Raw genomic sequence first — 27,258 nt, 5'->3', positions numbered from 1 at the left:
TAAATTATTAATTTAAAAAAAAGCATTCAATATTTTCAATTCAGTCCCTAAAAGTTTCAAAAACGCCCTCTTCTCCCTAAAGACAGGGAATAAATTATCTCAAATTTACTCATCACTTCAAGCATTTTAGAGTTGAACTAAATTTCAAATGTTAGAACTGAAATGATTTGTGCAGGCACAAATTAAACATTCAGGCACATTTTTTACCATTTCTCAAAAAACAAAAGGTAAAAATCTCAAAAAACTCTCTCTACCCTTTCGATTTTCGTTCGCAAAGCCCGTGCAAATCGTCAACAGATCGGAGGTAATTTTTACGTTTTTACGATCCTCTTGTTATGTAGATTACGAATCCGAAAAAAAAAACGAAAAAAAAACGATACTTGGGAACGCTCGCCCGATTTCACGCGAGCGCATCCACTTCGCTCGCGTAAAGTCGGGCGAGCGTTTCAATTTTAATTTTTTTTTTTTTTTTTTTTATAAATTTATTGCTTAAAAAACCGGCTTTTAAGTTGCTCGCGTGGATTTACACGAGCGCATCCACTGCGCTCGTGTAAATCCACGCGAGCAACTTAATTTTAATTTTTTTTTTTTTTTTTTTTTTTTTAATAAATTTAATAAACTGCATTTATTCTGCTCACGCAAAAATGCACGAGCATTTCAACAGTGCTCGCCTGATTTCACACGAGCACTGTTGAAATGCTCGTGCATTTTTGCGCGAGCAGAACCAAGTAATTTTTTTTTTTTTTTTTTCGTTTCATTATTTAAATGTTTTTTTTTATTAAATGAAATATTAATAAAGTGTTTATTTAAAATGTAGAAAGGTAAATAGTTATGGTAAAAAGGTAAAAAACCATGGTAAAAAAGTGCATGAATGTTTAATTTGGCATGCGTATATCACTACCCATGTTAGAATAACCAACTAGAAATCTATTTACTGGAGTTCATAATTGGAATAAATACATATTGTCATCAAATTTAAACTTTAATTGTTTCGAACAAAAATCAGTGAACTGCTTCGTTAGGGTTTTGGCAGACCAAATGGTTTTACAATAATCAACATCGGCGGTAAATAATCTCCCGGAGCTGCACCGGAGAAAGAAGACTTCTGGAGATGGAGAATTCAGCTTTAGACGATTTCCGAGACGTTGATAGCTGTCGGAAGAAATCAAACCCTGTCAAAAATCATTGTCAATTGATGGGCAACTTGCTGGAGGATTCTTTTAGGGTTGACTTTAGAACTTCAATTAAAAAAGCCCTCTTTACTACCCCAGGCAATGAGGTAAACAATGGTTTTATTGTTGTTTTATTTCTCAAAGTCGTTTTTTGTTTTTAGGGGTTCAGTTTTTTTTCCTGTATACTTCATTTTTATTCATTATCTGTTAAACGATGATATGGTAACAAATTCATTTGAACTCAGTGTTGATGACTCTCGATTAATTCTACCATGAATTTCATATTATTATCTCTCACTTTCAATTAGTTTTAGGGTTGCTGTGTTATCTGTGGTACTGTGTCAACTATTCAACGCACCCGTAGCTATGTAGCAGAAGCCATTCGTGATTATATTTATCCCGTGTTGAATCAGATGTGTGGAGGATGCTGTATAATTTATTTTCTAAAACGACTGGTTCCGTTTTCGTTATTTTGTACTTCCTGTCGTTTTCGACAAATAAGTTAATAATTTGATTCATTCAAGTGGCTCATCATTCATCAAAGACTTTTTACCAATTATGATCTCCATCACCATATAATTCAGAGATTTGTATTCTCCATGTTTGCACTAAATAAAAAAAAAAAGATTTTTTTTTTTAAACTATGGCAGAACTTGCTGTTAGCGCAGCGCTGGTTTTATTGGAGGTCGCTAAACCGTTGCTCAGCAAAGTGATTCTCCAAGTAGATCTGCGGGAGATACAAAGCATGGAAAGTTGGCTTCGATATATGAAGGCATTCATGGAAGACCATCGGGACCTTAAAACGAGCAGGAGGCTCGAAGACCAGGTCTATAAAGTTCGAGACATTGCTTACGATATCGAAGATGTTCTTGAGGAATTTCTCCTCCACTCCCCACCCTATTTGTTCCACAATCATGGAATCAGCCGCACGGTTCACAACATCCTCCACCAGGCCTATCACGGATTCCCACTTAACGCCATCTCCGAGAAGATATCAAGAATCAAGAGAAGTATTGATGATGTCGGGTCGCAGCACAAATTTTTCGCCAATGGGAGTTCCAGTGCAAGGCCCTCGTCAAATTCAAGAAACAGGGGCCCACATCCCCCGGCGAGTCCTCTTCTCCTTGACGATGAAATGGTTGGCTACGAAAACGAGAAAAGGATATTCGCTCGTCAGTTGGTGGATGGAGAAAAGAGGCTACTCACACTAGCTGTTGTGGGTCCCGGTGGCTCGGGAAAGACGGCGTTTGTGAAGAACGTTTTCTGGAAACGAGGCATTATGGGTCGGTTTGACTGTCACGCTTGGGTTCAAGTCTCTCAGAACTTTCAAAAAGAGGAAGCCTTTGTCAATATGCTTAGACAGTTATGTGGTTCAAGAAAGGAACCATATCCAATCGACGACGGTACGAATACGGAGGCAAAACTCCGAAAGTACCTCACTGGAAAGAGGTTTATCGTTGTTCTTGACGATATTTGGAGAAAGGAAGTTTGGGATGTTATTAAGTACGTGCTGCCCAATTCCTTCTGTGGCAGCAGAATAATTGTCACAACCAGGTCGTCGGATGTCGCCTCTGTGTGTGCATCGTCAAGCCCTCTTGTACACGAATTAAAGGAATTAGAATGGCTACAAGGGTGGACCCTCTTCTGCAGGAAGGCCTTCCCCGAGAGAAACGGCGAATGCCCTTCCGAGTTGAAGGACTGTTCCAAACGAATAGTGACGAGATGTGAAGGACTACCCCTCGCTATTGTGACAGTTGGCGGTGCTCTTTCGCAAATACCGAGACTTCCGAACGAGTGGGAAAGTTTCCACAATAGCATCGGATGTGAAACTAGGGACGGTTCCAGGTTGTCTGTCATCAGCAATGCGCTGTTGCCTGGCTATATGGATCTCTCGAGCAATCTGAAGTGCTGTTTCTTGTACTTTAGTGTATTCCCCGAGGATTACTCTGTCGAGCGTGGAAGACTCATTCGTCTATGGGTAGCTGAGCAGTTTGCTGTGAGAACCGACAGCAAAACGGCTGAGGAAGTTGCGGAGGGTTATCTCAAAGAACTGATTCAGAGGAACTTGGTTCATGTTTCAAACAGGGATTTCGACGGAAAGCCTAGAAACTGTAGGGTACTGAACCCTGTTCTCAATTTCATCATCCACAAGTGCAAGGATGAAAATTTCGCATCGATCTTCCCTCGAGAGAGTACGAGCCGAAACCAGAAGATCCGCCGTCTATCCGTCCACGATAGTTACACACATTTGCCTCGAGACATTGGCTTTAGTGGTGTTCGTTCGATGTTTTTATTGAGGTACGTTGGTTAATTAATCAGCATCTCCCTTGATATTGCGTTAGTTAATTAATCATACGCGTGTTTGCTCCATGTTTTTATGCAGGTTGCTCGAAATATCCACACCTAATTTCGAGAAAGTTTTACGCGAGCTTAAATTGGTAAGAGTCTTGGACTTCCAAGGTGCACCGATTCAAGAATTTCCAAAGGACATCACTCGTCTCACTCTTCTCAAGCATCTTAATTTCAGAGGTACTAAAATAAGTACGATTCCGAGTTCCATAGAGAAGCTTTCTTACCTCGAAACGTTGGACCTAAAACAAACTGATGTCACGGAGCTACCTAAAGAGATATCCCATCTGCACAATCTCCGTCACCTCTTTGCCTACAAATACAACGTCGACAATTATGTAGCTTTTGACTCGGTGCAAGGTGTTAAGATGCCCCATGGAATCGGCAACTTAACGAATCTGCAAAATCTGTCTCTTATGAAGGTAGGAAAAAAGGTTCGTATTCTAGAAGAATTGAAAAGTTTGACGAAACTTAGGAAGCTAGGACTTACGGGGCTGAGAAGTGGACACGGTAAAGAGTTGTTTACATCTATTGAACATATGCCCGAACTTCGAACTTTAGATTTATGCTCGAACACGAAGGAAGAGTTTCTTGAATTGGGAGAGATGAGAAGCCGCCCTCCTCTTTCACTCGAGCGTCTATACTTGAAAGGGCGCGTAAAACAATTTCCTTCGTGGATTTCGTCGCTGAATAATCTTCTGAGAATCGGTCTCAAGTGGTCTAAAATGCAACACAGCCCGTTGCGTGATCTTCAGGAACTTAAAAACCTGGTGGAGCTTCAGCTGGTGGACTGCTATATCGGTGGAGAGTTGATATTTGAAGCTTCGTCTTTCAAGAAGCTGAAGATTCTACTGATTGAAGATTTTGCCGAACTTCACACGATTGTCGTGCAAAATGGAGCTATGCCCGATGTGAAACAGATATCGCTTCGTCGGTGCCCAAGAGTGATGATTTTTCCGTTGGGAATGGAAAATCTTGCCAAGGTTGAGGAGCTGACTCTGTACGACATGGCGCAGGGGTTCACGGCTCGACTTAGAAAGAACGGTGGAGATCATGCGATGGTTACACACATTCCCGTGATTCATTCTTTCACTCTCAGGAATCGGTCTTGGTCGTTTGAGAATCTTTCGGATTCTTTCTTGCGTTGATCGATTATTCAAGCTGCATGTCGTTGCAAGAACCTCTCGGTGAGCATGAGCAGTTTCGATTTCATTCCATGGATTTGTGTTTTGTGTAGTATGTGATATATATTTTGTGTGTGTCCCATGTATACTGTATATTGTTTGTGTGTGAAAATAAAGTTTACATAAATACAAATACACAGAAATTATAAAAAAAATAAAAAATAAAAATAAAAAAATCGTCTCACACTCAGCCATATCAAAATGTAAGTTTGCATGAGTTAAATAAATACAAGTACATAGAATTTATTGGACAAAGAGAATATGAATAAGCCCAGATAATGAACAGGTGAGAAACTCTTCGGAATTACCATTAATAAATACAATTAAATGCATTCATAACTCTTCAAGCCTCTCTTGTATGTATATATAAACCTAGTTCATCAGCTAATAATCAGACCATGTAATTACATCATGTGATTAAACAACAATGTCTGAGGAGATAGTCAACTAATTTAGTCCGACCAATAAGAAGAATATAATATAGAATAAAATGGTGCCAACATTTAGTTTTGAGGAGAAATGCATTAAACATTACAGCAGCAATCATCAGATACTGCTAGTCGGCGAAGGAAATTTCTCGTTTGCCGTCTCTCTAGCCACCGCTTTCGGCAATGCATCAAACATGGTTGCAACTTCTCTCGACTCTCGAGGTTTACTAGATCTGATCGATATGATCTTCCTTTTCTTTTTCTACTTCAATTCATGCAAATATTATTGACATGATAATATATATATATATATATATATATATATATATATATATATATATATACATATACAGAGATGTTGGGGCGAAAGTATCCGACAACAGCGGCAGACAATGTGGCTTTGCTTAGAGACAATGGGTGCACGGTGTTGCATGATGTAGACGCTACCACCATGAGCCGACACCCTTCTTTGATCCATCGAAAATTCGATAGGATCGTTTTCAATTTTCCCCATGCAGGCTTCATCACGCGTGAACATGACTCTTATCAGATATCGTACGTAATCTCTCTCTCTCTCTCTCTCTCTCTCTCTCTCTCTCTCTCTCTCTCTCTCTCTCTCTCTCTCTCTCTCTCTCTCTCTCATCTCTGTGGATGTGAATGTATTGGTTTTGAATGTAGGCTACACAAGGAGGTTGTAAGGGGTTTCATGAGAAACGCACGTGAAATGCTGACACGTAGAGGTGAGGTTCACGTGACGCACAAAACGAGTCATCCATTTTCGCAGTGGGGGATCGTTGAATTAGGGCGGGAAGTCGGTTTGGTGCTAACGGAAGAGGCGGATTTCTCGATATGGGATTACCCTGGCTATCGAAACAAGAAAGGTTCGGGAAGCAACTGCGACGACACTTTTCCTGTCGGACAAAGCAGCACCTTCAAGTTCGCGGAACAATCGTTGCCTACTGTTTTCGTTTCTTTCTGATCAACCAATTCAATAAAATTATTATTTTGATATAAAATCTATTTTCAAAAAGGCAAATTTTGTTTCTCCATTGTTCTTTAAAAACTCATTTCAATGACAATTGATTGAAATTAATGTGAAAACATTTCTAAATTTAAATATTTGATTTAACTTGTGTGTAATCAAGTTGAACTAGCTCGAGTTGTTGAGCTGTCAAATCCAACTACGAGGAACATACGACAACTCGTGTTGAACTCATGTGCGCATAATTTGCGGATAGGTATATTACATTAATTAAAAAATTATGGACAATTTGTGGTAATAAAATATTAAATTCTGCAAATCGCCGTTGACCGTCAGCACTATATCATTGTATGATCATGGGCTGACGTAGACCATCCCCATATCAATAAATGTGATCAAATACAACCCCATTAATAAGATTCTAGGCCAATTCATTTGAACCATTGGATCTCAATTAACGTAATTGCTAATTAATTATTTTGTTTTGATATATGACTAGCTACGTAGCATGGACACGGAAACGGAAAACAAGAAAACGGAGATGGGAAAAATGTGTAAATATTAAAAGTATATAGAGATATTATTTATAAATATGTTATATAATCATATACATATATGTTATACGTTTTCATACAAATATAGAGTTAATTGCATACAACCCCCTGTGAAAAGTCTAATTGTCGGAAAAACCCATGTGTTAAAACAAGTAGCATTTACCTCCCTATGATGGATTTTATTTAGCCGACCACCCCCTATCCGAAAAACAATTGTTGACTATAATGAAATGACTGTATTACCCTTCTAAAAATATGCTACATTACCCTTTATTTTAGTAATTATTAAAAATAAAAAAAATAACAAAATAATTATTTTTATAAAGTTATAAACAAAAGATAATGCAAAATGTATATATACTAAATATAAAATAATAAAAAGGAAAAAGAAATTAAATAAGTCATCTTCTTCAACAGTACCACCGTGCACCCACCTCCAACAGCAACCACCAGCACATCCTGCTCCTCCTCCACAATCCAATATCTTCGTTGCCTCTGACCTATGCTCCGCAATGGTTTGATTCGGTTCCTCTCCGAGCCACATCCATTTCCTCCATTTCTCTCTCCCCGACCAAGAATTGAAGTCTGGAGATGGAAATTAGAGACGATACCTTTGTCGTCGGCGGCTATGGCTTCGGAGATGTCCTCTCGACATCCACCTCAAAACCAATGCTAAATTCAAGCAAAAATATCCCCAAATCGGCAGCCCATTATCGGTGTTATGGGCACCATCTCCTCCCCATCCAATCCAACACCTCTTACGGTCGAATGAATGGTCGACGAGAAGAAAACAATCTGACAACCCGGATTCTTGAAACCTGAAGACCCGATGGGATTCTCCTTCGGGCTCGCAGGAAATGGGAAGATAAAGATGACTTGTGGTAACAGAATGGTTGATTTGGAGAAGAGGGCTTTTTGAAAATGTTAAGGACTAAATTGAAAGATGGGTCTTTTATTGGGTGAATCTGTAATTTTCAGAAAAAATAATTGAAAGGGTATTTTGGTATTTTCAAGTCAAAAAATACGCTCCCAGTCGCATAATAGGCGACGATCATCTCACAGGAGGTTTATTGGCTCTGACTTCTGATCATAGGGGGGTATATGTTAATTTTTTTAACACGGGGACTTTTTCGGTAATTAGACATATCATAGGGGTGTCGCTTGCTAAAAACTCTATATATTATCATCAACTATCAATTTGCAATTGATTATTAAATTATATAAATAATTAAGAAAATAAAATTTCGTAACTTTTCAGAAATTATTGCAAAATGACCTATAAAGTATTCGACAGTGTTTTCGAGTATCTGGCACGAAACGTGTCCGAAACACAGAGACGAAAAGTATATGGTTTGTTTCCTTCTTCTCCAAGTTTGTGGCGACGGCGACTTTTGTTACTCATTGAGTACTGCTATTTTCTGTTGAAATTTTGACGATATAGACCCACTGTGTGAACTCGGTCTTGCATTTGAACTAGTCCATTAATATTTATATATATATATATATACAAGTATATAATTGTGTTATTAAATGTCCACTCTCAAGATTTAATAACACACTAGATCTTCTGGTGGGCACCAAACAATATAGCATTCCACTAATTATTTATTATTAAATTAACAAGTCAAATTGTCGTCTCCAATCAATTTGTTATTGAACTATACAAGTCATTGATTTCTTTATTTATTTTTTCCTGTTTTTATACTTAATTTTTGTGTCCTTTAATATTTAAAACGCGTGTAGCGGTTAGTTGCTTCCTTACATAAGTTCCACATTTAAATAATTAAAAAAAATTATATATATATATATATATATATATATATATATATATATATATATATATATATATATATATATAAAGGTGTTGGGTTGGTTTTGGGAACATCATTAAAATCCGACCTCCTTTCAAACTTGGTTTTATAAATCTTAAAAACAAACTCCGAATTTGAGGAACCACTGTTGCAATCATTGCCAGAAAATGAAGGTAATTAGCTTTTTCTTCAAGAACACGAGAGCATGCAAATGCAATTAGTCAATATTAATATACACACATATTTATATATTTGTATATATTAATGAATTAATAAGATGATCAGTTATGAATTATTTATTCAATTTTAATTTCGTATAGCAAAAGATTGTGATCAAAGTGCCGATGCAGAGTGACAAGGACAAGTCAAAGGCCATGCAGATTGCTGTCACTATGCAAGGTAATTATAACTAATCTGATCTGATAATCATGACCAAAATTAATTATCCTAATTAATTAAGGATTAATTAAGATTATATTCTTTTAATTTTGGGATAATTAATTAATTAATTAGGAGTAAGCTCAGTGAGTATCGGAAAAGAAGGCGACCGCATTGAGGTAATCGGAGAAGGGGTTGACTCTGTGTGTTTGGCCAAATCTCTGAGAAAGAAGTTCTGTTTTGCTGATATAGTCAGCGTCGGAGAAGTCAAGCCGGTCAACCCTCCACAACCAACGCCGCCGTTCAATTATTATTACCCGCCGCCGTGCCCACAGTACTACAACCCCTGCCCGGTTTATGATACGGGTTCTCCTAGTTGGTTTTTTATGTGATTTGACCCGGGTTTTTATAGTCGTCTTTCCTTTTTTTCTTTTTTTCACCGGAAATTTCATAAGAAATAATTAGAATACTCATAAAAAAATTGTTGTAACGCTTCCTTTTTTTTTCCTTTTCTTTTTTGTATATAATGGGAAAATTCATGTTGATGTATAGAGCTTATGACATGTATATAACTTTGATTCGATTCTGAAATTTAAAATTGAGAATTATGCCTCTTTCTATATATCCTTTTAATTTGATATTATTACTCTTTCGTTTTTAAATAATAGTCGTTTTTTCAGCTTTGCATAAATATTAAGAATTTATAAATGTGTCTTAATTTTAGGAGAACACATTAAAAAGATGAAAATAAATAACATTGATCATTCAAAAGTTTATAGTGAAAGAAAATATTGAACAAAAATATTTTTCTAATTTGATTAGCTCGCTACTTTTCCTATTTTAAATTAACTTTGGTTTTTGTTATTACCTGAAAATCAATTACTCGAATAATGATTTTATTAATTATCAAAATAAAAATTGATTTTATCGATCCTGAATGAAGCCTATCACAAAATCAAAACACCAAAGGTCCAATTGGAAAATAAGTCAGCAATAATAAAAGATAACAAGTCAGCAATAATAAAAGATAATTCAATTATATTTCGAATTATGAATACATTTCTGCCATATCCAATTTTCTATAAATTAAAATCAATAAAATTATTAGTTCTCGTGTACAAAAATCGCAAAGAAAATTAAATTAAAAACAATTAAAAAAATCGTTTTCAACCGCCGAAAAGGAATCCAGCAGCCTGTTCTTCATTGCCATCGAAAAACTTGAGAGCTTGAATCACTTGTTCCCTTCCAAATCCCAGCTCCACTAGCTTCGCCACTTTAGCCTCGAAATCAGCTCCCTGCACCGCAAATTAAGTACATGAGCTAAACACGATGAAAATAGACGCTAAAAAGCAGATTATTATAAAAGTCGAAATGGAAATGACAAGTATATTCTTTAGATAAGAGTAGGCAAAATACATAATTGATAATTAAACAAAAATAATGTTGAAATAAGTGTGTACATGGGAAGGAATCGTGCTAGATGTTGCCCCCGGTGTACTAATGTTTTCTTTGGCTGCAGGTGTTGCCTGAAATTCGGAACACGTTGATGAGATTACTCGGTTGCAATTAAATTAAATACGCGCGTGTGTGTGTGTGTAAACATTGAAGAGTATCCGTACTTGTGCTCCAGAGCTGGAAGCTTCCTTGGCGTACTTCTCTTCATCTAGAAACCGTGATGGAATATCCTTTTCTGCAATTAAAACAAAGTTGATGGGGGGACGTAATTTAACCCGTAATTAGAGCCAGTTGGAAAACTGGAACACAATCTCGTACAAAATGACAAAACAAACAAAAAAAATGTAGAATAACTACCTGACAGAAAAGGCACGGCAACCTCTCCTCCGCCAACTCTCAATACATTATCTTTAAGATCAATAATACACTGCAAAACGGCGTTATAAGTACATTTATATCAAAGTTAAAATAAACAAATGTAAAGGGCATGATTACATAAATGATAAGAAGACGTTACTTGGTGCTTGCGAAGCATATCTAGGCCAAAGAGAAATTCCATGTTGGGTGAATCGAGAACCACGAATGAACAAGGGTAAAATATACTTCCAATCTACCACATCATGAAATAAACATGTCAAAGATAATAGAAAAAATATATTGTATTAATTTTTCTTAAAAAAAAAAAAGCACTGCATATTGTGTGCATACCTTGATTGGGGCGACATGTATCCGACCTAAAATCTCTGACTGGCCAACTCCATGAGCAATACCCTTGTACCGAGTGTCCAAAAGCCTCAATAATCTGGAAGAAGAAAATAGAAAACAACATCCTATCAATAAACGGGAGAAGAATCCATAGTGTCTAACCATACAAAAGAGAGCAAGAGGTTATCTCACCCCAAACGTTCGGCACATGTTTTAGATATAATTGTTGACTGAGCTCCACTGTCAACAAAGGCCTGCAAGAAAGATAAATTAAGTTGTTTACCATAGTTAAAGAACACGTTGAATTGGCTTTACATTCTACGTTAAAAGTTCCATTCAAGTGGCAATATCTAAGCAATAGACTTCGATGTAGGGCAAGTAGCTCACAGCTACTGCCAATCATGACATTTATGCAAGACCTTAAAATTTGCGTGGCACAGTTTTAAAGTATGTCAGACATCCAAATTAAGAAGTGGAGCCCGTAATTCAGACACATTTGTGGTTATGTTTCTATGTTAATTAGGCTGGTTCATTAAATGTGTAACCAGAGAGAAGAAAAGTCGACATCTTTATGCGCCTAGATAAATCCATTTTCCCCCTTATTTTCCTTAGATTGGACTTGGTTTTAATTTCCCTACTTCTGGAAATGATGGGTAAGTTGATGAAAGAGCAACTAGAAACAAAACCAGATTACTTCAACAAGTCAGTACCTTCAATGGAATACCGTTAACTTCCATGTCAACGTACAACATTACCTGAAAAAGAGAGCATAAATGTAAGTTTACTCATCAAAGATATACGTTTAGTTTAGTAGACTAGTTAGCAATCTTAATTACCACTCTTGCAAACGCTTCAGGGTTGTATTCCAAGGCTGCGGCCCAGTTCTCATCAATGCCTTTCTGCCAATCACGATGCAACTTGTTAGGACAGGAAAAGAGAGAGAGAGAGCGAGAGAATGTTTTTACATATTATTTAATACCCCACAAAGAATTCCTTGAGTACGAAACTTATCCATTTCAATAGTTTCTAATGGGTCCATTCAACGGGTCAATCTACCATTGTAAATTAGCTAGAATTTTAAAACCGGAATCTTACTGACCTGGCGAATGGCTGCTTCAATTTTCTTTTGTGCCTCCACATCAAATGGATCTGCATAAAGCAAAGCCTACGCAAATAAAAAAATAACAACATTAGTTTCCCGAATAGAAGAGTGAGAAAACACACAGACAAATAACAGTGAACTGCTATGTAAAGCTCACAACGTAGAGTGAACTGATCATAATTAAACTGGGGCATAATAGGACCATTTATAACTTAAAAAATCAATGATGAAGGAATAGCTGAATATAATACTAACCATCTCCTCTTCTTGTTGACGTTTTAATTCAGATCTTTGGCGATTTCGTGCACGCAAAAGGTCTTGCAACTTGTTGAGATCGTTTCCAAGTATAGCTTGTGCCAACTCAGGGTCGCTCTATTAGTTCACATAGCACATGAAGTATCAATAAAAGACTTAATTTTTAAATAAATTACCATCAAGCACTTGCAAATACACCAACAGTCATAAAGCCAGAAAATAATTATGCAAATATGTACATTGAAGCCAATTGTCAAAATCACTATGCTTGAAGAAAGTTCCCCTTTTTTCAGATCAATCATGACACTACAAGCGTCTGGTAAAATTCTGACGCGGTGAAATCAACATGATATTATTTGACGAGAGAAGTTGACTTAGTCAACAACCATAGGGTTATCAAGATGATATACATTCAGGCCAAAATCACAACTCAGTCTTCTTATGGGCGAACGAATCTCGGGGAAGTTTGGACAATGTCAAATTATATGTGAATGCTGTGATAGGGCTGTATTACGAGCATGTTTTTGTCATTATCGGGAAAGCAAGTACGAATAATCATTCAAGTTCCTGAATATACTAGGCTCACTGGCATAGACAACAGACTTTAGGGGCAGCCTTTAATAAGCCCAACCATATAATAAGTGCTTAAATTTTTAATCTTTATCATCGGTACTCGTTTTTCCCTCCAATTGTATAGTCATGCCATTACAAAATTGAACATCCTCATTTGTTAAAAGTTTGACCTTTGTAAAATCTATGGTAATAGAACATCAGATTTATCAGTTCTTTTTCAGATAACTGGAATAAACAAATTATTGCTGTTTTGCCAATTTTCCATACCTGAAATAGCTGTGCCATCATATTAGAATCGTTACGCAACTGCTGTTGGAAAGCTGAGGGGTTTACAGCTGAACCGTCGGGATTGAAGCCCACAGCTTGGTTCGCAGGTGCTCCGGCTCTGTAATAGATCCAAATAAAAACTCAATAATCAAGCAAAGGAAAATACCTTATGTCCCTAAATCAAGTATTTACCAGAAAACCATGAAGAAGAAAATCGAACACAATAGCATTACATCCAGATAGTATTCCTAAATAATTCAATCTTAAAGCTATTAACTTAAGAAAATTCTCAATGTTGACATATGAAATTTTATGTAAGAAAACCTGGAACGAGAAGAAGATGCGTTTGAAATCATCATAACCAAATCTCCATCACCAACACCAAGAGCACTCAATTTATCGGAATTCCTCATCTCCCTTCCATTATAAAGCAACTGTTGTTGCTGCAATGGCACTCTTGTCTGTTCATTCAACATTCAATTGTTGAATTCAGCTTGAAAATTCATATAAATTCAACAACAAAATAAAACAATAACCAAAAGAAAAAAAAGGATAGGATTTGTCCAACCTCAACCTCCAGGAGAGCTTTCAAGTTCTCAACCTGTTACGAATTCATATAAAATCAGATTCCATTCTAATTTCAAAAAAAAATCAAAAATTGAGGGTTTACAGGTAGTGAGGAAAGAGGAAATTACAGATTCGTCTCGATCGATGTCAAGCGTGACGATTTGTTCGTCGGCGGTCATTACGGTGATCTTCATCTTTCTCCGGCGCCGGCTCGATTCAATTGGAGTTCCTCGATGTATGAGATTATCCGACCAAACAAAAAAAAAATATATATATATATATAATAATAATTAAGGTAAAAATAAAAGAAAGCTCTGAATTCTTGGAGTATCCCCAAAGCTATGTTCCACGCCGTTGACTGATGAAGAATTACTTTTTTCTATATATATAGGAGTAACAATTAACCGTGGCGGCGACTGCTCGGCTGCGGTAAAACTTAAACAACCGCTGTCCTTTTAATTTTGTCCTGTTTTTTAACTTTGCTTAGGAGAGACGTGTCTTCTCGTGTTCCGTGATACAACAGTATTAATAAATAAATAAATTATTAATAAGTTACCCCACAAAAGAAAGATTAAATTGGTAATAACAAATATAGAATATATTAATTAATCTCCTTAAAACAATAAACAATGTAAGAAAATTATGTTTTGCTAAATAAAATTTCACAAAGGGAGGACTAATTTTTTGGTGAATTACAAAGGGAGGTAATTGATAGTTAATAACTTCGATCTTGCAGGGATGGTCTGCCAGTAGCAATTGAAGCAGGTGAACTTGTGTTAAATACAAAAAAACTCATGTACTATGGAATTTGTATCATTTACCCACACATAAATAAAACCCCCCTCACATTGCATTTTTTTCAAAATATGACGAAAATACCCCTACTCAAGCATATATATATATTTTGAGCCATTTTCCACTATATATTTTACAATTTTCAGTCAAATTTACGTTGAAAATTTTGGTATTTATATTTTTTTTCCAAAACATCTAACTGCTTATATTTTTTTTTCTAAATAAAACCTTTTATTTTTGTTTTGAGTTTCTTCATTTTTTTTCTTAAATGTCTTCCGGTAGTTCAAAAATCGTAAGATTACAAACATCTTTACAATCCTATTATTGTTGATAATTTGAACTACCGGAAGACATTTAAAAAAAATTAAAAATGACAAAAATAAAAGGTTTTTATTCAGAAAATTTAAAAAAAAAAATCTAAGTAATTAAATGTTTTAAAGGAAAAAATAAAAAAAATAAAAATTTCCCAAATAAAATTGACGGAAAATGTTAAAAAATATAGTGGAAAATGGCTCAAACAAACCCTTATATTTATAGGTTTAGCAGGGGTATTTTCGTCATATTTTGGAAAAAATATAATAGCAGGGGGATTTTTGTATTTATGTATAGTATAGGGGGTAAATGATACAAAGTCCATAGTACAGGGGTGTTTTTGTATTTAACCCTTAATTCAAGTTTGAATTCTCTTGTCAACGTTATAATTACGTCTCTTGTAGTTTTCAAACTATTATACGATAGTGGAGATTTATACAGTGCACATATGGAATTAGTTGCGGGTTGCTTCGTTATCAAAAGTGGTAATTATAACTAATAACTTTGTAATTCAGTGGGCAATGTGTACTATATTGTGTACACCAATTTTAAAATTAAAGTATGTGAGGGAAATTTTTTTTTAATTAATTGTCGATTATTTATGTTTGCATTAAAATTAATTTTTAATTATATATTGCAAAATTATACGGATTTATAATCCAGTACTAATGCAGTACGATTATAATCATAATACTAATGGGACACGTGGCGGTTCCTATTTGTAAAACTCCTAATCTACTAGGAATTAATGTTATACTTAAATTGATCAATCAGTTCATGTTTTAATTAGCAGGACAAGGTGTATTAGGACACAGTTATCTAATCCTAATACAATTAGGATTTAGAGCCCCTAGCTAATCTTCCTATATAAACAATATCCATAACACAGCACTCTATTCAACCATACATATATTACATATTTTTACCTGCACGTTGCAATATACTTTCAAGATGACTTACATTAATCTCCAGAAATTAGTGTTCCTAGTTCTTGCTTTATGTTTCTTGTTTTCATGCCACAATGCTCATCCTTTCAGAATTTGCAGGTTCGATAAGATATACCAACTCGGCGACTCGATTTCCGACACCGGAAACTTGGTACGCGAGTTCCCCGTGGGGGCCTCCACCCCCTTCGCCAAACTTCCGTACGGCGAAACGTTCTTCAAGAACGCCACCGGTCGCTGCTCCAACGGCCTTCTAATGATTGATTATTTCGGTAGCGTTGTAATTTTCTAATTTAATTCACTATATATTGTATGACAAAAAAAAATATTAACTGTCGTGATGTAATACCGAATACGTAATACAGCAATGGCTGCTGGAGTTCCACTTTTGCCACCCTACAAAAACTTGAACGCTACTCGTGATTTTGGGCACCATGGAGTCAACTTTGCGGTGGCAGGTTCCACCGCTTTGCCGACGGAGGTGTTGGCGAGTCAACACGTGTTCTCTCCGGTGACAGCCAGTTCTCTCAATGTCCAATTGGACTGGATGTTTAGCCATTTCAATTCCACTTGTCTTGATGATAAAGGTTAATATCTATTAATCATCCTTGTTACTTAATTAATAATTTTGATTTAAACACAATTGATATTCTAATTATGTCCTCGATAGATTGTGTTGAGAAACTCCGACATGCACTTTTCATGGTTGGAGAAATCGGAGGAAACGATTACAACTACGCCATCTTCCAAGGAAAAACAATGGACGAGTTGAGAAGCATGGTCCCGGAAGTTGTTGATGCCGTTATGAACGCAACTAGGGTAATTAATTAGTTGATTCGATGATTATATATTATATAAAGTTTTTAATTAATTAATAACAATATTCGTCATGTTGATTTACTGCAGAGAGTAATTAATTCAGGGGCTAAAAGAGTGGTGATTCCTGGAAATTTCCCTATTGGATGTCTGCCAATATATAAAACAGCATTCCAAACCAACATCTCAACAGCATACGACGATTCCCAATGTTTGAAGCAGCTAAACGAATTTGCAAAATACCACAACGAACAATTGCAAGAAGCCATAGAAAAGCTCGTGCAAGAGAAGCCAAATGCAATACTAGTCTATGGTGATTACTACAACGCCTACGAATTCCTCCTCAAAGTTTCTAGATATCACGGTACATCGTCTTAATTAAAAACAAGTATTTCCTTCTATATGCAAAATTTACATTATTTATTATCTTTTGAAATTTTATTAAATTTGGAATACGGACGAATGTAGGATTCGAGACAGAAAAGGCATGTTGTGGAATCGGAGGAAAGTACAACTTCAACATGACGAGGATGTGTGGGGCCCACGGTGTTCCGGTTTGCGAGGACCCACACAGGTACATGAGTTGGGATGGTGTGCATTTGACTCAAAAAGGGTACAAAATCATGGCTGGTTGGTTGCTGCACAACATTTTTCCCAAGCTTCAATGCCGTTTGTTTGGCTGAAATTTTATGTCGGTGGTTTAGTTAGGTGTGTTAAATTGCAGTTATTTTTATTAACTTTTTTTTTTTTGGTTGATTAGGTTTTTATTTATATTCTGGTTAGTAGTAAATTGCATTAGTTTTCTCTTTTAATAAATAACTTTTTTTTTTTGGTTGATTAGGTTTTTATTTATATTCTGGTTAGTAGTAAATTGCATTAGTTTTCTCTTTTAATAAATAACTTTGTTTTTTTGGTTGATTAGGTTTTTATTTATATTCTGGTTAGTAGTAAATTGCATTAGTTTTCTCTTTTAATAAACGAAGGGTTTCAATTAAAGAGTTGTAGATGCTACACTCGGTGAAATACAACATGCCATCTTGAAACATTAATTTACTGTCTAGACCAAATTTCATATTTCCAAATTTCATATTTCTGGTTCTCATCATCAATTGTTACAAAGTTGTAAATTCTACAAGGAAAAATGTTTTTGATTATATTTAGATGTCATTCTTGATTATTGGACTTCTAATTGAGTTAACGTTTTTAAATTTAAAAAAAAAAAATCTAATTAAAAATATTAGATGGGAATTTGTTTCAACCACAAGAATTCTCTCATCATCCACATTTTCAACTACAATGCTAAGTTTTCCCTAAAATTGAAAATCAAAATGAAAATAAACAAAAGAAGGCAATGAATTTACACAGTAATTTGAATTTTTTCCTGAGCAATTGGCACATAATACATAGATAATAAGCAACGTATATAGTGGCCACATCACCAGCACTGATCCGTTTCCCACCTCCGGGTCGATTGAAATCTGCCCCGACCCGGACTCCGATACCCACCGGTGCTAAACCGGCGCTGCGAATTAACGTTCAAATTGAAGTCGTACGCCGCCCTCGCGTCGGGATCCGACAGGGTCGCGTACGCGTTGTGGATCTCGATGAAATCTCCACCGTCCGACGACGACGCGGCGGCGGACGAATCGAGGAACCTCGAGGTCGCGTCGGGATGGTACAGCTTGGCGAGCGTGCGGTACGCCGTCTTGATCTCCACCGGCGACGCGTTTCGCCTGACCCGGAGGACCTCGTAGAGGCACCTCCTGTCCGTCGCCGCCGAGGGGTGCGCCACCGAGGCCACGGAGGCGCGCACGAACATCTGGCGGCGGAGGGATTGATGGAGAGGGAGAAAGCAGGGTTTTGCAGGGAGGATAACGGTACCCAGCATTGAAATCGGAAAAAGGGAGATTGATTTTTTGTTTTTCGTTGAGGGGTAGAAATTGTTTAGGAAAGAAGGAATTGTGCGACTTGTGGAGAGAAGAAAAATCAAAAGGATTATATATATGGATTTCAGCTGGTGGTGGAGGGGAAAAGGGTGGGGACCACCGGGGGTGGAGCAAATCCTTTTTCTGGTGCAAAGCTGTGTGTGCGTGTTTTCTAGGGGGGTTTTACTGTGTGCTGACTTGGCACATTGGATTTGGTTTCATACTAGAGCGGCGTCCAGCTTTGTGGACTTGATGCCGGCTCGGCTTCGCGTTTGTAGCCGTTTAGCTTTTCAGTTAAATCATTTATTTTACACGTGCTAATTTTGTGGTCAATTTCGGGTATTTTCATAAGTTACATGACTGAAATTAAATTTTTGAAATTCAACATAACTTCAATTACAAAGTTGGGTTCATATTTACGACTAATCTCAGTAATTAATATTTTATTTAGGTAACTGCACATGGTCTCTAGCATTCATCTATTGAAAACCTTTCTAGTATGTCCAATTGTGATTTCTCTCGTCTTCTATGATTTTGAATTTTAATATTGGCGGGAGTCAGTTCGGCAGATTTATGTCAAACTTTCTATTAGTGGACAATGTTGGTTTGAGCCCTAGCGAGTTGGACAGATCAAAGGTCCAAAAAAAACCTTTGAAGGTTGGCTAGGAGGATCGTTAGAAGAAAGAGGTCGCGGAAATGTCTATTGTTCGTCACACCAAGAGGTCTTTTAATTAGATTTTATCAAATTGCCCTTAAATTAGTTATTTGATTTATTCGCTAAAATCAACCCCAAAAAAAACCTATGTTAAAAATCCTAATAATCAATCCACTATGGATAGATTTTTGTCCGCACAATTCGTCACGTCGGTAGCGACTCTTTTTCATCAACTTGCATCACCATAATAATTACTATTAATTAATAATTAATAATTGTCCCTCAGGTGATAAAAATCAAACTGAATTATTATTACCAAATAATAATAATAATTGCCAAAAAAGGGGCAATAATTTCAAAATTTGTGACTGCATGTTTTGGCATAAAGATGCTAGAAGCCTTTCCTTTTCACTCTCCAAGGGCCACATATTTCACATTTGGAGCTAATGTATAATTCACCTTTCATTTTCTTTTTCTCTTGTCACTCTCTACATCGGGACGTTTCGTATATAATGCAGCCGATGAAATATACACATCAGGTAATTTCAAACCGTTAATCTACGTACACATAATAACACACACTCATGCATGTGTATGTATTGTGCTAAGTTTGTAGTTATTTATATAAATTTGCAGTTCAAAACCACCTAATATATTTTATCAGGTGTATCATCTCGTCAAAGTTTCATTAGTTCAGTCATACTACATGTGATTAAGAAAACGAAAACTCAATTATTAGTTGGAAATTTGAACAAGCAATCGAAAGGGGTTTGCAAGTTGCATCCTAGTATAGCAACATTATTTATTATCATGAATAAAATAAAATTGGCTTTAATCAAGATCACCACAAGTTGTTCATCCACTGTCATTAAATTAGGTACAAACCATGGTTAAAAAGTGATCATGATCAAGTTAGCATGAGAAATGAAACAGTCAAAAATTCCTTCTTGAAATTGACAACTGGCCAATCAAGTAGTTACAGAGTGCAAAGGTTCTTATAGAGTTTATAACGAACAGAAAACGGTCTGGATAAGGATTGTGAAAATTGTACGAATTAATTAATTAATTAATGGATTAGTTTAAAATAGATCTATCGTTAGTCAATCTTGCAATTTGCAAATTTAATATTTCATTTAATATTACTTTCACTATCCCCAGAACAGGCTAGGTACATTGAATCGCATCATAAAATGCAAACTTGGAGTATAGTTGCCTATTTTTTTTTTTTTGGTAATTGATACACTTAGACTTTTTATTTTTTATTTATTTTCTAATGATACAAATTAAAAATAAGAGAGAAAGAATATTTAAATTTGGACTCTAATATAAAAAAATAAAAATGATTTAGAGAGTACAAGTTGCAGGAATGCAAAAGAAAATTTGTAGTGCAAGAATTTATAGTATAGTAAAAAAAAATATGTAATGCGGCTCATGGTCCTTTTGTATTAGCTAAAGGACAAAATGAGTAGATACTCATAATCTTTTCATTCGACCAAAAGCTCAAACAAATCTTCTTCACTAATCTTTAATTATCTATCCTAATTAGTAATTAGTATGGTCACTGTCCAAGAAAATGACAGCATCAAGGTTAATATAAAATAATAACTGATGGGGGTCAGTTTAGTAAGGTTGGGTCAAACTCTTTATATTGGGCTTCTTAAACAATATAAAGATAAGAATATATAGGTTGAGATTGATTTATTGGTCCTTTGACCCAATATGTATCAACGACATGAACTCTTCTAGAAGTTCGCTAGAAGAAAAGTTCAGTAGTACATAGCTCGCTACACGATATCTATGTGATATGTGGTTGTCGAGCTCGTGAGCTCATCCAAACACGTAAACAGACGATAGAAGGGGTAGGTAGGTAGTGAGCTGAAGAAGAATCATGGAAGAAGAAGACTCGGAGAGACTCTTGACGCATATTATATCGGCAATCGGGACGAGCAGTATATAGGGGTTATTTTACATACCCCCCTAGCCACCAAATAAACTAGGGATAAACCTTTGACATACCCCCCTGGGGAAGCGAAAGTACTATACTACCCTTATGTGCAATTTTCGGCCAAACTGCATTCAGCATTTATGGTCCTGCATTTATCATTTTCGCTGATTTATTTATTATTATTATTAATTTTTTTTTATAAATTTGTTTGTTATATATATATATATATATATATATATATATATATATATATATATATATATATATATATATATATATATATATATATATATATATATATATATTTTAATTTTTTTTTTAAATAAAAAAAATTATTATTTTTTTTATTTTTTTTATTTTTTTTTAATTTTCAAAACAATATGTTTACAGTACTGAAAATAACTACATGTAACTATGGTACCTATAGTAATTCATAGTTATGTTCGTTTTTTCCCCATATTTTTAGTCGATCAATTGTATACACACACGAATACTGACTTATACAAAATAAATTCATAAAACCCCAACAAAAATTTACAAATTTAAATATTTTTATTATAAATCACATCAGAACCAATAAAATACAAAACAAAAATACATAAATATACGCATATGTAACTACATGTAACTACATGTTACTATAGTAATGTATAATAATGTATACAGTCTGTTGAACAGATCTGATGTAACTTAAAAAAACAAAAATTTGACACCTTCAAGGAAATGATCAATGGCCTTCATTAAGCTGCAATTGCAAAATCAAAACAAAAAGAAATTACTTTAGTGCAAATCGACAAATTTGAATAAAAACATCAAAACACTCAAAAATCACCAAACATTAAGAGATCGAGAGATAGAGAGAGAGGTTATTGCTGGGAAATGCAAAAAAATATAGAAATAAATCTGAAAAGATAAAAATAAACGAAATTACCATCAAAATATAGATCCCGACGAGAGGAATCCAACGGTGGATGACCCGTCAAATTTCGACAGGTGGAACACAAAATAAAGCTCCGGCAAGACCACCGTCCTCGAATGAAAAAAAATTGCAGAAACAGATCCGCGCTCGAAACTGAATGAAATCACCACCAAAAGAAAGAGCTCGACGAGAGGAATCCAACGGTAGTTAAACCATCGAATTCCGACCACCGGAGAGAGAGTTATGGCTCCGGAAAGCAATTTCGCCGGTGAGAGGTTTGTAGAGGCGGGATTTTGAATCTGGGAGAAGAAGAGAGAGACCGTGAGTGGCTAGGGTTAAAACTGATTTTAGAAGGGTATTATAGGTACTTCAGGGTAGCCCAGGGGGGTATGTCAAAATATTTTCGAAATGAGGGGGGTTTCACCTAGAGTGTAATCCACTTGGTAGTTAGTTCTATATAATTTGGAAATGAGGGGTCTACAAAATAATCTCCAGTATATATATTGTTTAATAATCCAGATTTGATTAATGTTGCAATTACCTTTAATTTTGATGAATTTTAATTTAACAGGTGCAACACTTGCTGAGGCCCAACTCTATAAGCATATTGGGCCGTATCGTATACACATCATCCAAATTAAAACAAAATTAATTCTTATTTGTTAAGTGGTATTTGACTAATTTCAAAAGCTTTTAGAAATCGATTCTGGAGGAAAAAAAAAAAAAATCCCTTATAATTTGTTTTGATGTGTTTGAAAAACTAATGTTTGCTTGTGCAACTCTTAAAATAAATAACTTTAAAAAAACTCATGGACCTGCTTTTTCAATTTAAATTGATTTTTCAGTGTATTTGCAAATGCCTCAAATTTTAAAAAATAAACACTTAATTTAGGATCACCGAATTCTACTTTTAAATACGTTTTTGCAAACACCACATTAGCCAGATTATTAGTTATTGAATTAGTGGAAATAGAAGAATTTAAAGATGCAAGAATGCCACGTCACAAGGAATCAGCATCAAAGATGCAAGCATCACCTCCTCTAGATTTTTTTTCTCTTGATCAAATAATCAAGTATCTTTCCTATGATTCTTCCCTGCCACAGAAATTAATTACACTTATCCCATTATTATAATTAATATTATTCCACAAATTTACTCGATCGGTAGTTAATCATTGCTCACTGTATAAACAACACTGGGTAGTGTGTACCCAAAAAATTCTTTGCCAAAAAAATGGGTTCTGCTGCTGTAACAGCAGAATTATCCCTTACCGACGGAAAACTGTTAGTTTCCGGCAACTGCATTCTCACCGGAATTCATGACAATATTTTTCTAACACAAGCCCAGACCAATAACGGCACTTTCATCGGCGTTAAATCTGATCGGCGTGGCAGCCGCGCAGTTTTTCCAGTTGGAAAACTCAAGTAACAATTCTCCTCGATAAGAAATTTATTTTCCAATTTATTGCAATTGTGTGATTTTGATTTGAAGAAAATACTGATGCCGATGGTTTTCAAAAAAAAAATAAAATTGCAGGGGTTTAAGATTTTTGTGCCTTTACCGATTCAAGTTATGGTGGATGACTCAGTTGATGGGGACACGTGGACGGAATATTCCCCGTGAGACTCAGTTTTTAATGGTGGAGGTACCAAATAATACTTCTGATCAATCAGTAAACTACGTCGTTTTACTGCCGATTCCCGAAGGGGATTTCAGGGCTGTTCTTCAGGGAAACGCAAATGATGAGTTGGAGATTTGCTTAGAAAGTGGTAACTTGATTTTCTGATGCAATTATTATTATTATTATTCTTTCATTATTACAATTAATTTGAGATTGATATTTTACAGGTGATCCTTCTATTCAAGAATATGAAGGGAGACACTTGGTTTACGTAGCGGTTGGACCCGACCCGTTTTACTTGATCGAGAATTCGGTGAAGTATGTGCGGTTCGGTTTTTTGGTTGTTGCTTTCGGTTATTACGTTGTGTGCTTTGTATGGCGGCAATGCTAGTCGATTAGTCCCTTATTTTTTTTTTCGGAAAATCGAACAGGTATTTGGAAACTCATTTGCAGACATTCTGCCACCGTGATAGCAAAGAGGTAACCCGATTATTATTATTACTATTAAAAATTCAATCACGAGTTTCGTCCCGTGTAATATGCTGGTTTTAGATGCCCGATATGCTGAACTGGTTCGGATGGTGCACGTGGGATGCTTTTTATACTGATGTTACAGCTGAGGGAGTTAAGCAAGGAATTCAAAGGTGTTTATAAATTAATTTCGTAGGATTTCGTTTTGATACTTTTAGATAAACGTAAATTCGAGTTTCGTGTTATTGTTAGTTTGGAGAAAGGTGGAGCTCCCCCGAAATTCGTTATCATTGATGATGGATGGCAGTCGGTCGGTATGGATGCTACTAGTACCGAAGCCAAATTTGATGACACTGCCAAGTAATCAATCAACTCGACCTTCTCTATTTGAATTCTTATATATAAAGCTGATGTTGCATTTGAATTTTTTCACGTCCCAGTTTTGCAAATCGATTAACTCACATCAAAGAAAATCACAAGTTCCGAAAAGAAAACGGGGGGAGTGAAACGGGATTTTCACAAATTATTACCGAGATCAAAGACCAATTCGCTCTTAAGTACGAGCCTTGAAAAACTCAAATTCCATATTTTATTTCTCGTTTTCTGCCGGCAGATGACAAATATTATATGTTTCCCTCGAGTTTTTTCCAGGTACGTTTACATCTGGCATGCAATAGTGGGTTACTGGGGTGGTGTTAACCCTGGTGTTCCCGAAATGGCTAAGTACGAGCCGGAGATAGTAACCGCGGTTCCGTCACCCGGGGTTGAGTCGAATGGCGTTTGTTTCGTTTTGAAGAGCATTATGAAAAACAGAGTTGGCCTAGTCAACCCGGATAAAGTCAACGCCTTCTATAACAATCTGCACTCTTACCTTGCTTCTGCTGGTATCGATGGAGTTAAAGTCGATAATCAAAGCATACTCGAAACACTTGGGGCTGGATTTGGCGGGAGAGTGCGACTCGCGAGAAAATACCACGAAGCACTGGAGACGTCCGTTTCTAGAAACTTCAAGAATAATGCGATTATTTCTTGCATGAGTCACAGCACAGATGCATTGTACAGGTAACACACGAAGTCGTTTGGATGATATTTTTGTTAATGTGATTAGTTTTAACGATTATGTTTATTGATTCAGTGCGAAGAAAGCTGCTGTTATTCGAGCATCGGATGATTTCTTTCCGAGAGATCCAGCGTCACACACAATTCATATAGCATCAGTTGCTTACAATAGTATTTTTTTAGGAGAATTTATGCAGCCTGATTGGGATATGTTTCATGTGAGAATTCCATTTTTTATTTAATTTATATATATTTTCGTATTATCGGCTCAATGTTTTTTTTTTTCCGTGTAATGAAATGTTAGAGCCTACATCCTATGGCCGAATACCACGGCGCAGCTCGTGCTATTGGAGGCTGTCCAATCTATGTCAGGTGCGCTCGTATTTGTATTTTTGCCGAAGTCACATTTCAAAGACCGTACCGTTCGTTATTTACGTTATTGCCATCTCGATTTTGCAGTGACAAACCTGGGAACCATGATTTTGACGTGTTGAAAAGGCTCGTCCTTTACGATGGATCCACTCTGAGGGCCAAATTCCCTGGAAAACCAACAACAGATTGCTTGTTTTCTGATCCTACCCGAGATGGAAAAAGGTATTTAAAATCCAATATATATATATATATATATATATATATATATATATATATATTTATATATATATGGCCTTACGTATAATTCAAGAAAGAGTTAACTAAACACACAATGCATGATCTATGTGGCAGTCTTTTGAAAATCTGGAATATGAACGATTTCAGTGGAGTTATCGGGGTTTTCAATTGTCAAGGAGCTTCGTGGTGTCGAGATAGTATAAGCAATATAATCCACAACGAAAACCCAGAAACAATTTCCACCACCGTCCAATCGACAGATGTTCCTTATATTCGTGGCATTGCTAATGATAGCACATGGAACGGAAATTGCATTATGTATTCCCATAAGAGCGGTATATATACGAACATATTATATATCAATGTATTTTTTATCGGCAAAATTAGAATAATCTCTTAACGAATAATTCCACGTTTGTGATCTCTGCAGGTAAACTTAATTATGTGACAGGGCATAATAAATCCGTGGCCATCGAACTGAAAGCTCGAGAATACGAAGTGTTCACGGTGGTTCCTGTTAATCAACTCCCCGATGGAACTGAATTTGCTCCGATAGGCCTCGTCAATATGTTCAATTCTGGCGGGGCGATAAAACAAGTACGCTACGAATATTCTAAGGAAATTAATATTGGAACGAATTACGTTTGTCTGAGAGTTCGTGGGAGTGGAATTTTCGGTGCCTATGTTTCTGTAAAGGCCAAAAGGTTAGTAATCGACGACAAGGATGAGGAATTCGATTATGACGAAAACTCGGGATTTCTCACTTTCAATTTACGAGTACCGGAACTGGAGTTATACGAATGGAACTTGAAAATTGAACTCTGATTCAAACTATTCATTTTTTTTTCTCAATTTTTTTTTTAAAAATAAGTTTTGATTGGCTTTTCACTTGTGCAAAGATTGCATATGCGAATCAAGATTCGATTCTAAGTACATTGGATAGTTAACTGACTCCTTAAATCTTTATTTTATGGTCCAAAACAATATTGTCCGTTAAATTAAAGTAATATTGTATAATCATATCAGATATTCGGCAGAAGTTCACGAGTTACCAGTTAGTGTATGTATATGTATATATAAAGTGTATGTATAATATATATAAATAGTTGGGTGGGGCGAATCAGGCGATGACACGTTATAACATGTGGGTGGTCAGGTATTTGCTGACACAAGGTTCAGGAATCTACGGCACGTTGGCTGGATGTTTGTGTTTTTGTTCAATCATGTATTGTTTCTAACACAGGTTCTTATTTTCTTAATCTACATCTACATTTACAACTATACACTATATTAAATTATTCATTTAGTACATATCTAATTATTAACTAGCATATGGCCAACGGACTAACTATAGTAGTAATATTTAATTGCAAATGGGCCCATAGCCGAAGGTCCATATACACG

General features: G+C 35.9%; 7 protein-coding genes across 8 annotated transcripts; 5 read left to right on the top strand and 2 right to left on the bottom strand.

Moving 5' to 3' along the window:
- Positions 1-829: 829 nt before the first annotated feature.
- LOC105969104 (disease resistance protein RPM1) lies at positions 830-4,821 on the top strand. 2 transcript variants are annotated; one of them, XM_012993844.2, is made up of 3 exons: positions 830-1,279; positions 1,823-3,470; positions 3,556-4,821. In XM_012993844.2, the coding sequence occupies exons 2-3, from the start codon at positions 1,918-1,920 to the stop codon at positions 4,667-4,669; spliced, it is 2,667 nt and encodes an 888-aa protein (XP_012849298.2). In that variant the 5' UTR covers positions 830-1,279; positions 1,823-1,917; the 3' UTR covers positions 4,670-4,821. The 2 variants fall into 2 exon arrangements, with proteins under 2 accessions (XP_012849298.2, XP_012849297.2); XM_012993843.2 differs by lacking the exon at positions 830-1,279 and having other exon boundaries at positions 1,816-3,470.
- Positions 4,822-5,093: 272 nt separating this feature from the next.
- On the top strand, positions 5,094-6,259 carry LOC105968292 (uncharacterized protein At4g26485). Its single transcript, XM_012992922.2, has 3 exons — positions 5,094-5,355; positions 5,487-5,688; positions 5,812-6,259. Exons 1-3 carry the CDS (start codon positions 5,196-5,198, stop codon positions 6,110-6,112), a joined length of 663 nt encoding a protein of 220 aa, XP_012848376.2. The 5' UTR covers positions 5,094-5,195; the 3' UTR covers positions 6,113-6,259.
- A 2,273-nt stretch (positions 6,260-8,532) lies between these two features.
- Positions 8,533-9,478, top strand: LOC105968293 (heavy metal-associated isoprenylated plant protein 41). Its single transcript, XM_088811541.1, has 3 exons — positions 8,533-8,653; positions 8,801-8,879; positions 8,994-9,478. Exons 1-3 carry the CDS (start codon positions 8,648-8,650, stop codon positions 9,248-9,250), a joined length of 342 nt encoding a protein of 113 aa, XP_088667667.1. The 5' UTR covers positions 8,533-8,647; the 3' UTR covers positions 9,251-9,478.
- Positions 9,479-9,876: 398 nt separating this feature from the next.
- DDI1 (ubiquitin family protein) lies at positions 9,877-14,138 on the bottom strand. Its single transcript, XM_012993814.2, has 15 exons — positions 13,911-14,138; positions 13,784-13,816; positions 13,540-13,676; positions 13,216-13,333; positions 12,376-12,492; positions 12,118-12,183; positions 11,855-11,917; positions 11,729-11,773; positions 11,211-11,272; positions 11,022-11,115; positions 10,831-10,923; positions 10,671-10,740; positions 10,478-10,548; positions 10,319-10,384; positions 9,877-10,153 (listed from the first exon to the last, which is right to left on the bottom strand). Exons 1-15 carry the CDS (start codon positions 13,974-13,976, stop codon positions 10,025-10,027), a joined length of 1,230 nt encoding a protein of 409 aa, XP_012849268.2. The 5' UTR covers positions 13,977-14,138; the 3' UTR covers positions 9,877-10,024.
- Positions 14,139-15,823: 1,685 nt separating this feature from the next.
- On the top strand, positions 15,824-17,439 carry LOC105969153 (SGNH hydrolase-type esterase superfamily protein). Its single transcript, XM_088811911.1, has 5 exons — positions 15,824-16,105; positions 16,199-16,420; positions 16,504-16,652; positions 16,740-17,013; positions 17,118-17,439. Exons 1-5 carry the CDS (start codon positions 15,841-15,843, stop codon positions 17,330-17,332), a joined length of 1,125 nt encoding a protein of 374 aa, XP_088668037.1. The 5' UTR covers positions 15,824-15,840; the 3' UTR covers positions 17,333-17,439.
- A 458-nt stretch (positions 17,440-17,897) lies between these two features.
- Positions 17,898-18,696, bottom strand: LOC105969154 (chaperone protein dnaJ 11, chloroplastic). Its single transcript, XM_012993896.2, has one exon. It carries the CDS (start codon positions 18,535-18,537, stop codon positions 18,085-18,087), a length of 453 nt encoding a protein of 150 aa, XP_012849350.2. The 5' UTR covers positions 18,538-18,696; the 3' UTR covers positions 17,898-18,084.
- Positions 18,697-22,858: 4,162 nt separating this feature from the next.
- On the top strand, positions 22,859-26,893 carry LOC105968874 (putative galactinol--sucrose galactosyltransferase 1). The gene is made up of 13 exons (XM_012993560.2): positions 22,859-23,518; positions 23,631-23,863; positions 23,943-24,033; positions 24,147-24,195; positions 24,268-24,359; positions 24,439-24,546; positions 24,627-24,743; positions 24,838-25,248; positions 25,322-25,463; positions 25,550-25,617; positions 25,705-25,839; positions 25,969-26,189; positions 26,285-26,893. Exons 1-13 carry the CDS (start codon positions 23,328-23,330, stop codon positions 26,677-26,679), a joined length of 2,253 nt encoding a protein of 750 aa, XP_012849014.1. The 5' UTR covers positions 22,859-23,327; the 3' UTR covers positions 26,680-26,893.
- Positions 26,894-27,258: the final 365 nt, after the last annotated feature.

Source organism: Erythranthe guttata, chromosome 13 (assembly GCF_056151865.1).
Source record: "Erythranthe guttata isolate IM_541 chromosome 13, IM_541, whole genome shotgun sequence".
NCBI classification, from domain to species: domain Eukaryota; kingdom Viridiplantae; phylum Streptophyta; class Magnoliopsida; order Lamiales; family Phrymaceae; genus Erythranthe; species Erythranthe guttata.
Note: the sequence above shows the minus strand (reverse complement) of the source record. Positions and strands in the feature narration are given on the sequence as shown.

Coding starts and splice junctions, on each gene's coding strand:
- LOC105969104 (XM_012993843.2), top strand. CDS start 1,816: ATGGCAGAACTTGCTGTTAGCGCAGCGCTGGTTTTATTGGAGGTCGCT. Junction 3,471..3,555: donor CGTTCGATGTTTTTATTGAG/GTACGTTGGTTA, acceptor GTTTTTATGCAG/GTTGCTCGAAATATCCACAC.
- LOC105968292 (XM_012992922.2), top strand. CDS start 5,196: ATGGTGCCAACATTTAGTTTTGAGGAGAAATGCATTAAACATTACAGC. Junction 5,356..5,486: donor AACTTCTCTCGACTCTCGAG/GTTTACTAGATC, acceptor ATACATATACAG/AGATGTTGGGGCGAAAGTAT. Junction 5,689..5,811: donor CATGACTCTTATCAGATATC/GTACGTAATCTC, acceptor TTTTGAATGTAG/GCTACACAAGGAGGTTGTAA.
- LOC105968293 (XM_088811541.1), top strand. Junction 8,880..8,993: donor GATTGCTGTCACTATGCAAG/GTAATTATAACT, acceptor TTAATTAATTAG/GAGTAAGCTCAGTGAGTATC.
- DDI1 (XM_012993814.2), bottom strand. CDS start 13,976: ATGAAGATCACCGTAATGACCGCCGACGAACAAATCGTCACGCTTGAC. Junction 13,677..13,783: donor AAGCTCTCCTGGAGGTTGAG/GTTGGACAAATC, acceptor TTGAATGAACAG/ACAAGAGTGCCATTGCAGCA. Junction 11,918..12,117: donor TTGAAGCAGCCATTCGCCAG/GTCAGTAAGATT, acceptor CGTGATTGGCAG/AAAGGCATTGATGAGAACTG.
- LOC105969153 (XM_088811911.1), top strand. CDS start 15,841: ATGACTTACATTAATCTCCAGAAATTAGTGTTCCTAGTTCTTGCTTTA. Junction 16,421..16,503: donor CACTTGTCTTGATGATAAAG/GTTAATATCTAT, acceptor TGTCCTCGATAG/ATTGTGTTGAGAAACTCCGA. Junction 17,014..17,117: donor CAAAGTTTCTAGATATCACG/GTACATCGTCTT, acceptor GGACGAATGTAG/GATTCGAGACAGAAAAGGCA.
- LOC105969154 (XM_012993896.2), bottom strand. CDS start 18,537: ATGCTGGGTACCGTTATCCTCCCTGCAAAACCCTGCTTTCTCCCTCTC.
- LOC105968874 (XM_012993560.2), top strand. CDS start 23,328: ATGGGTTCTGCTGCTGTAACAGCAGAATTATCCCTTACCGACGGAAAA. Junction 23,519..23,630: donor TTTCCAGTTGGAAAACTCAA/GTAACAATTCTC, acceptor ATAAAATTGCAG/GGGTTTAAGATTTTTGTGCC. Junction 24,196..24,267: donor GCCACCGTGATAGCAAAGAG/GTAACCCGATTA, acceptor TGCTGGTTTTAG/ATGCCCGATATGCTGAACTG.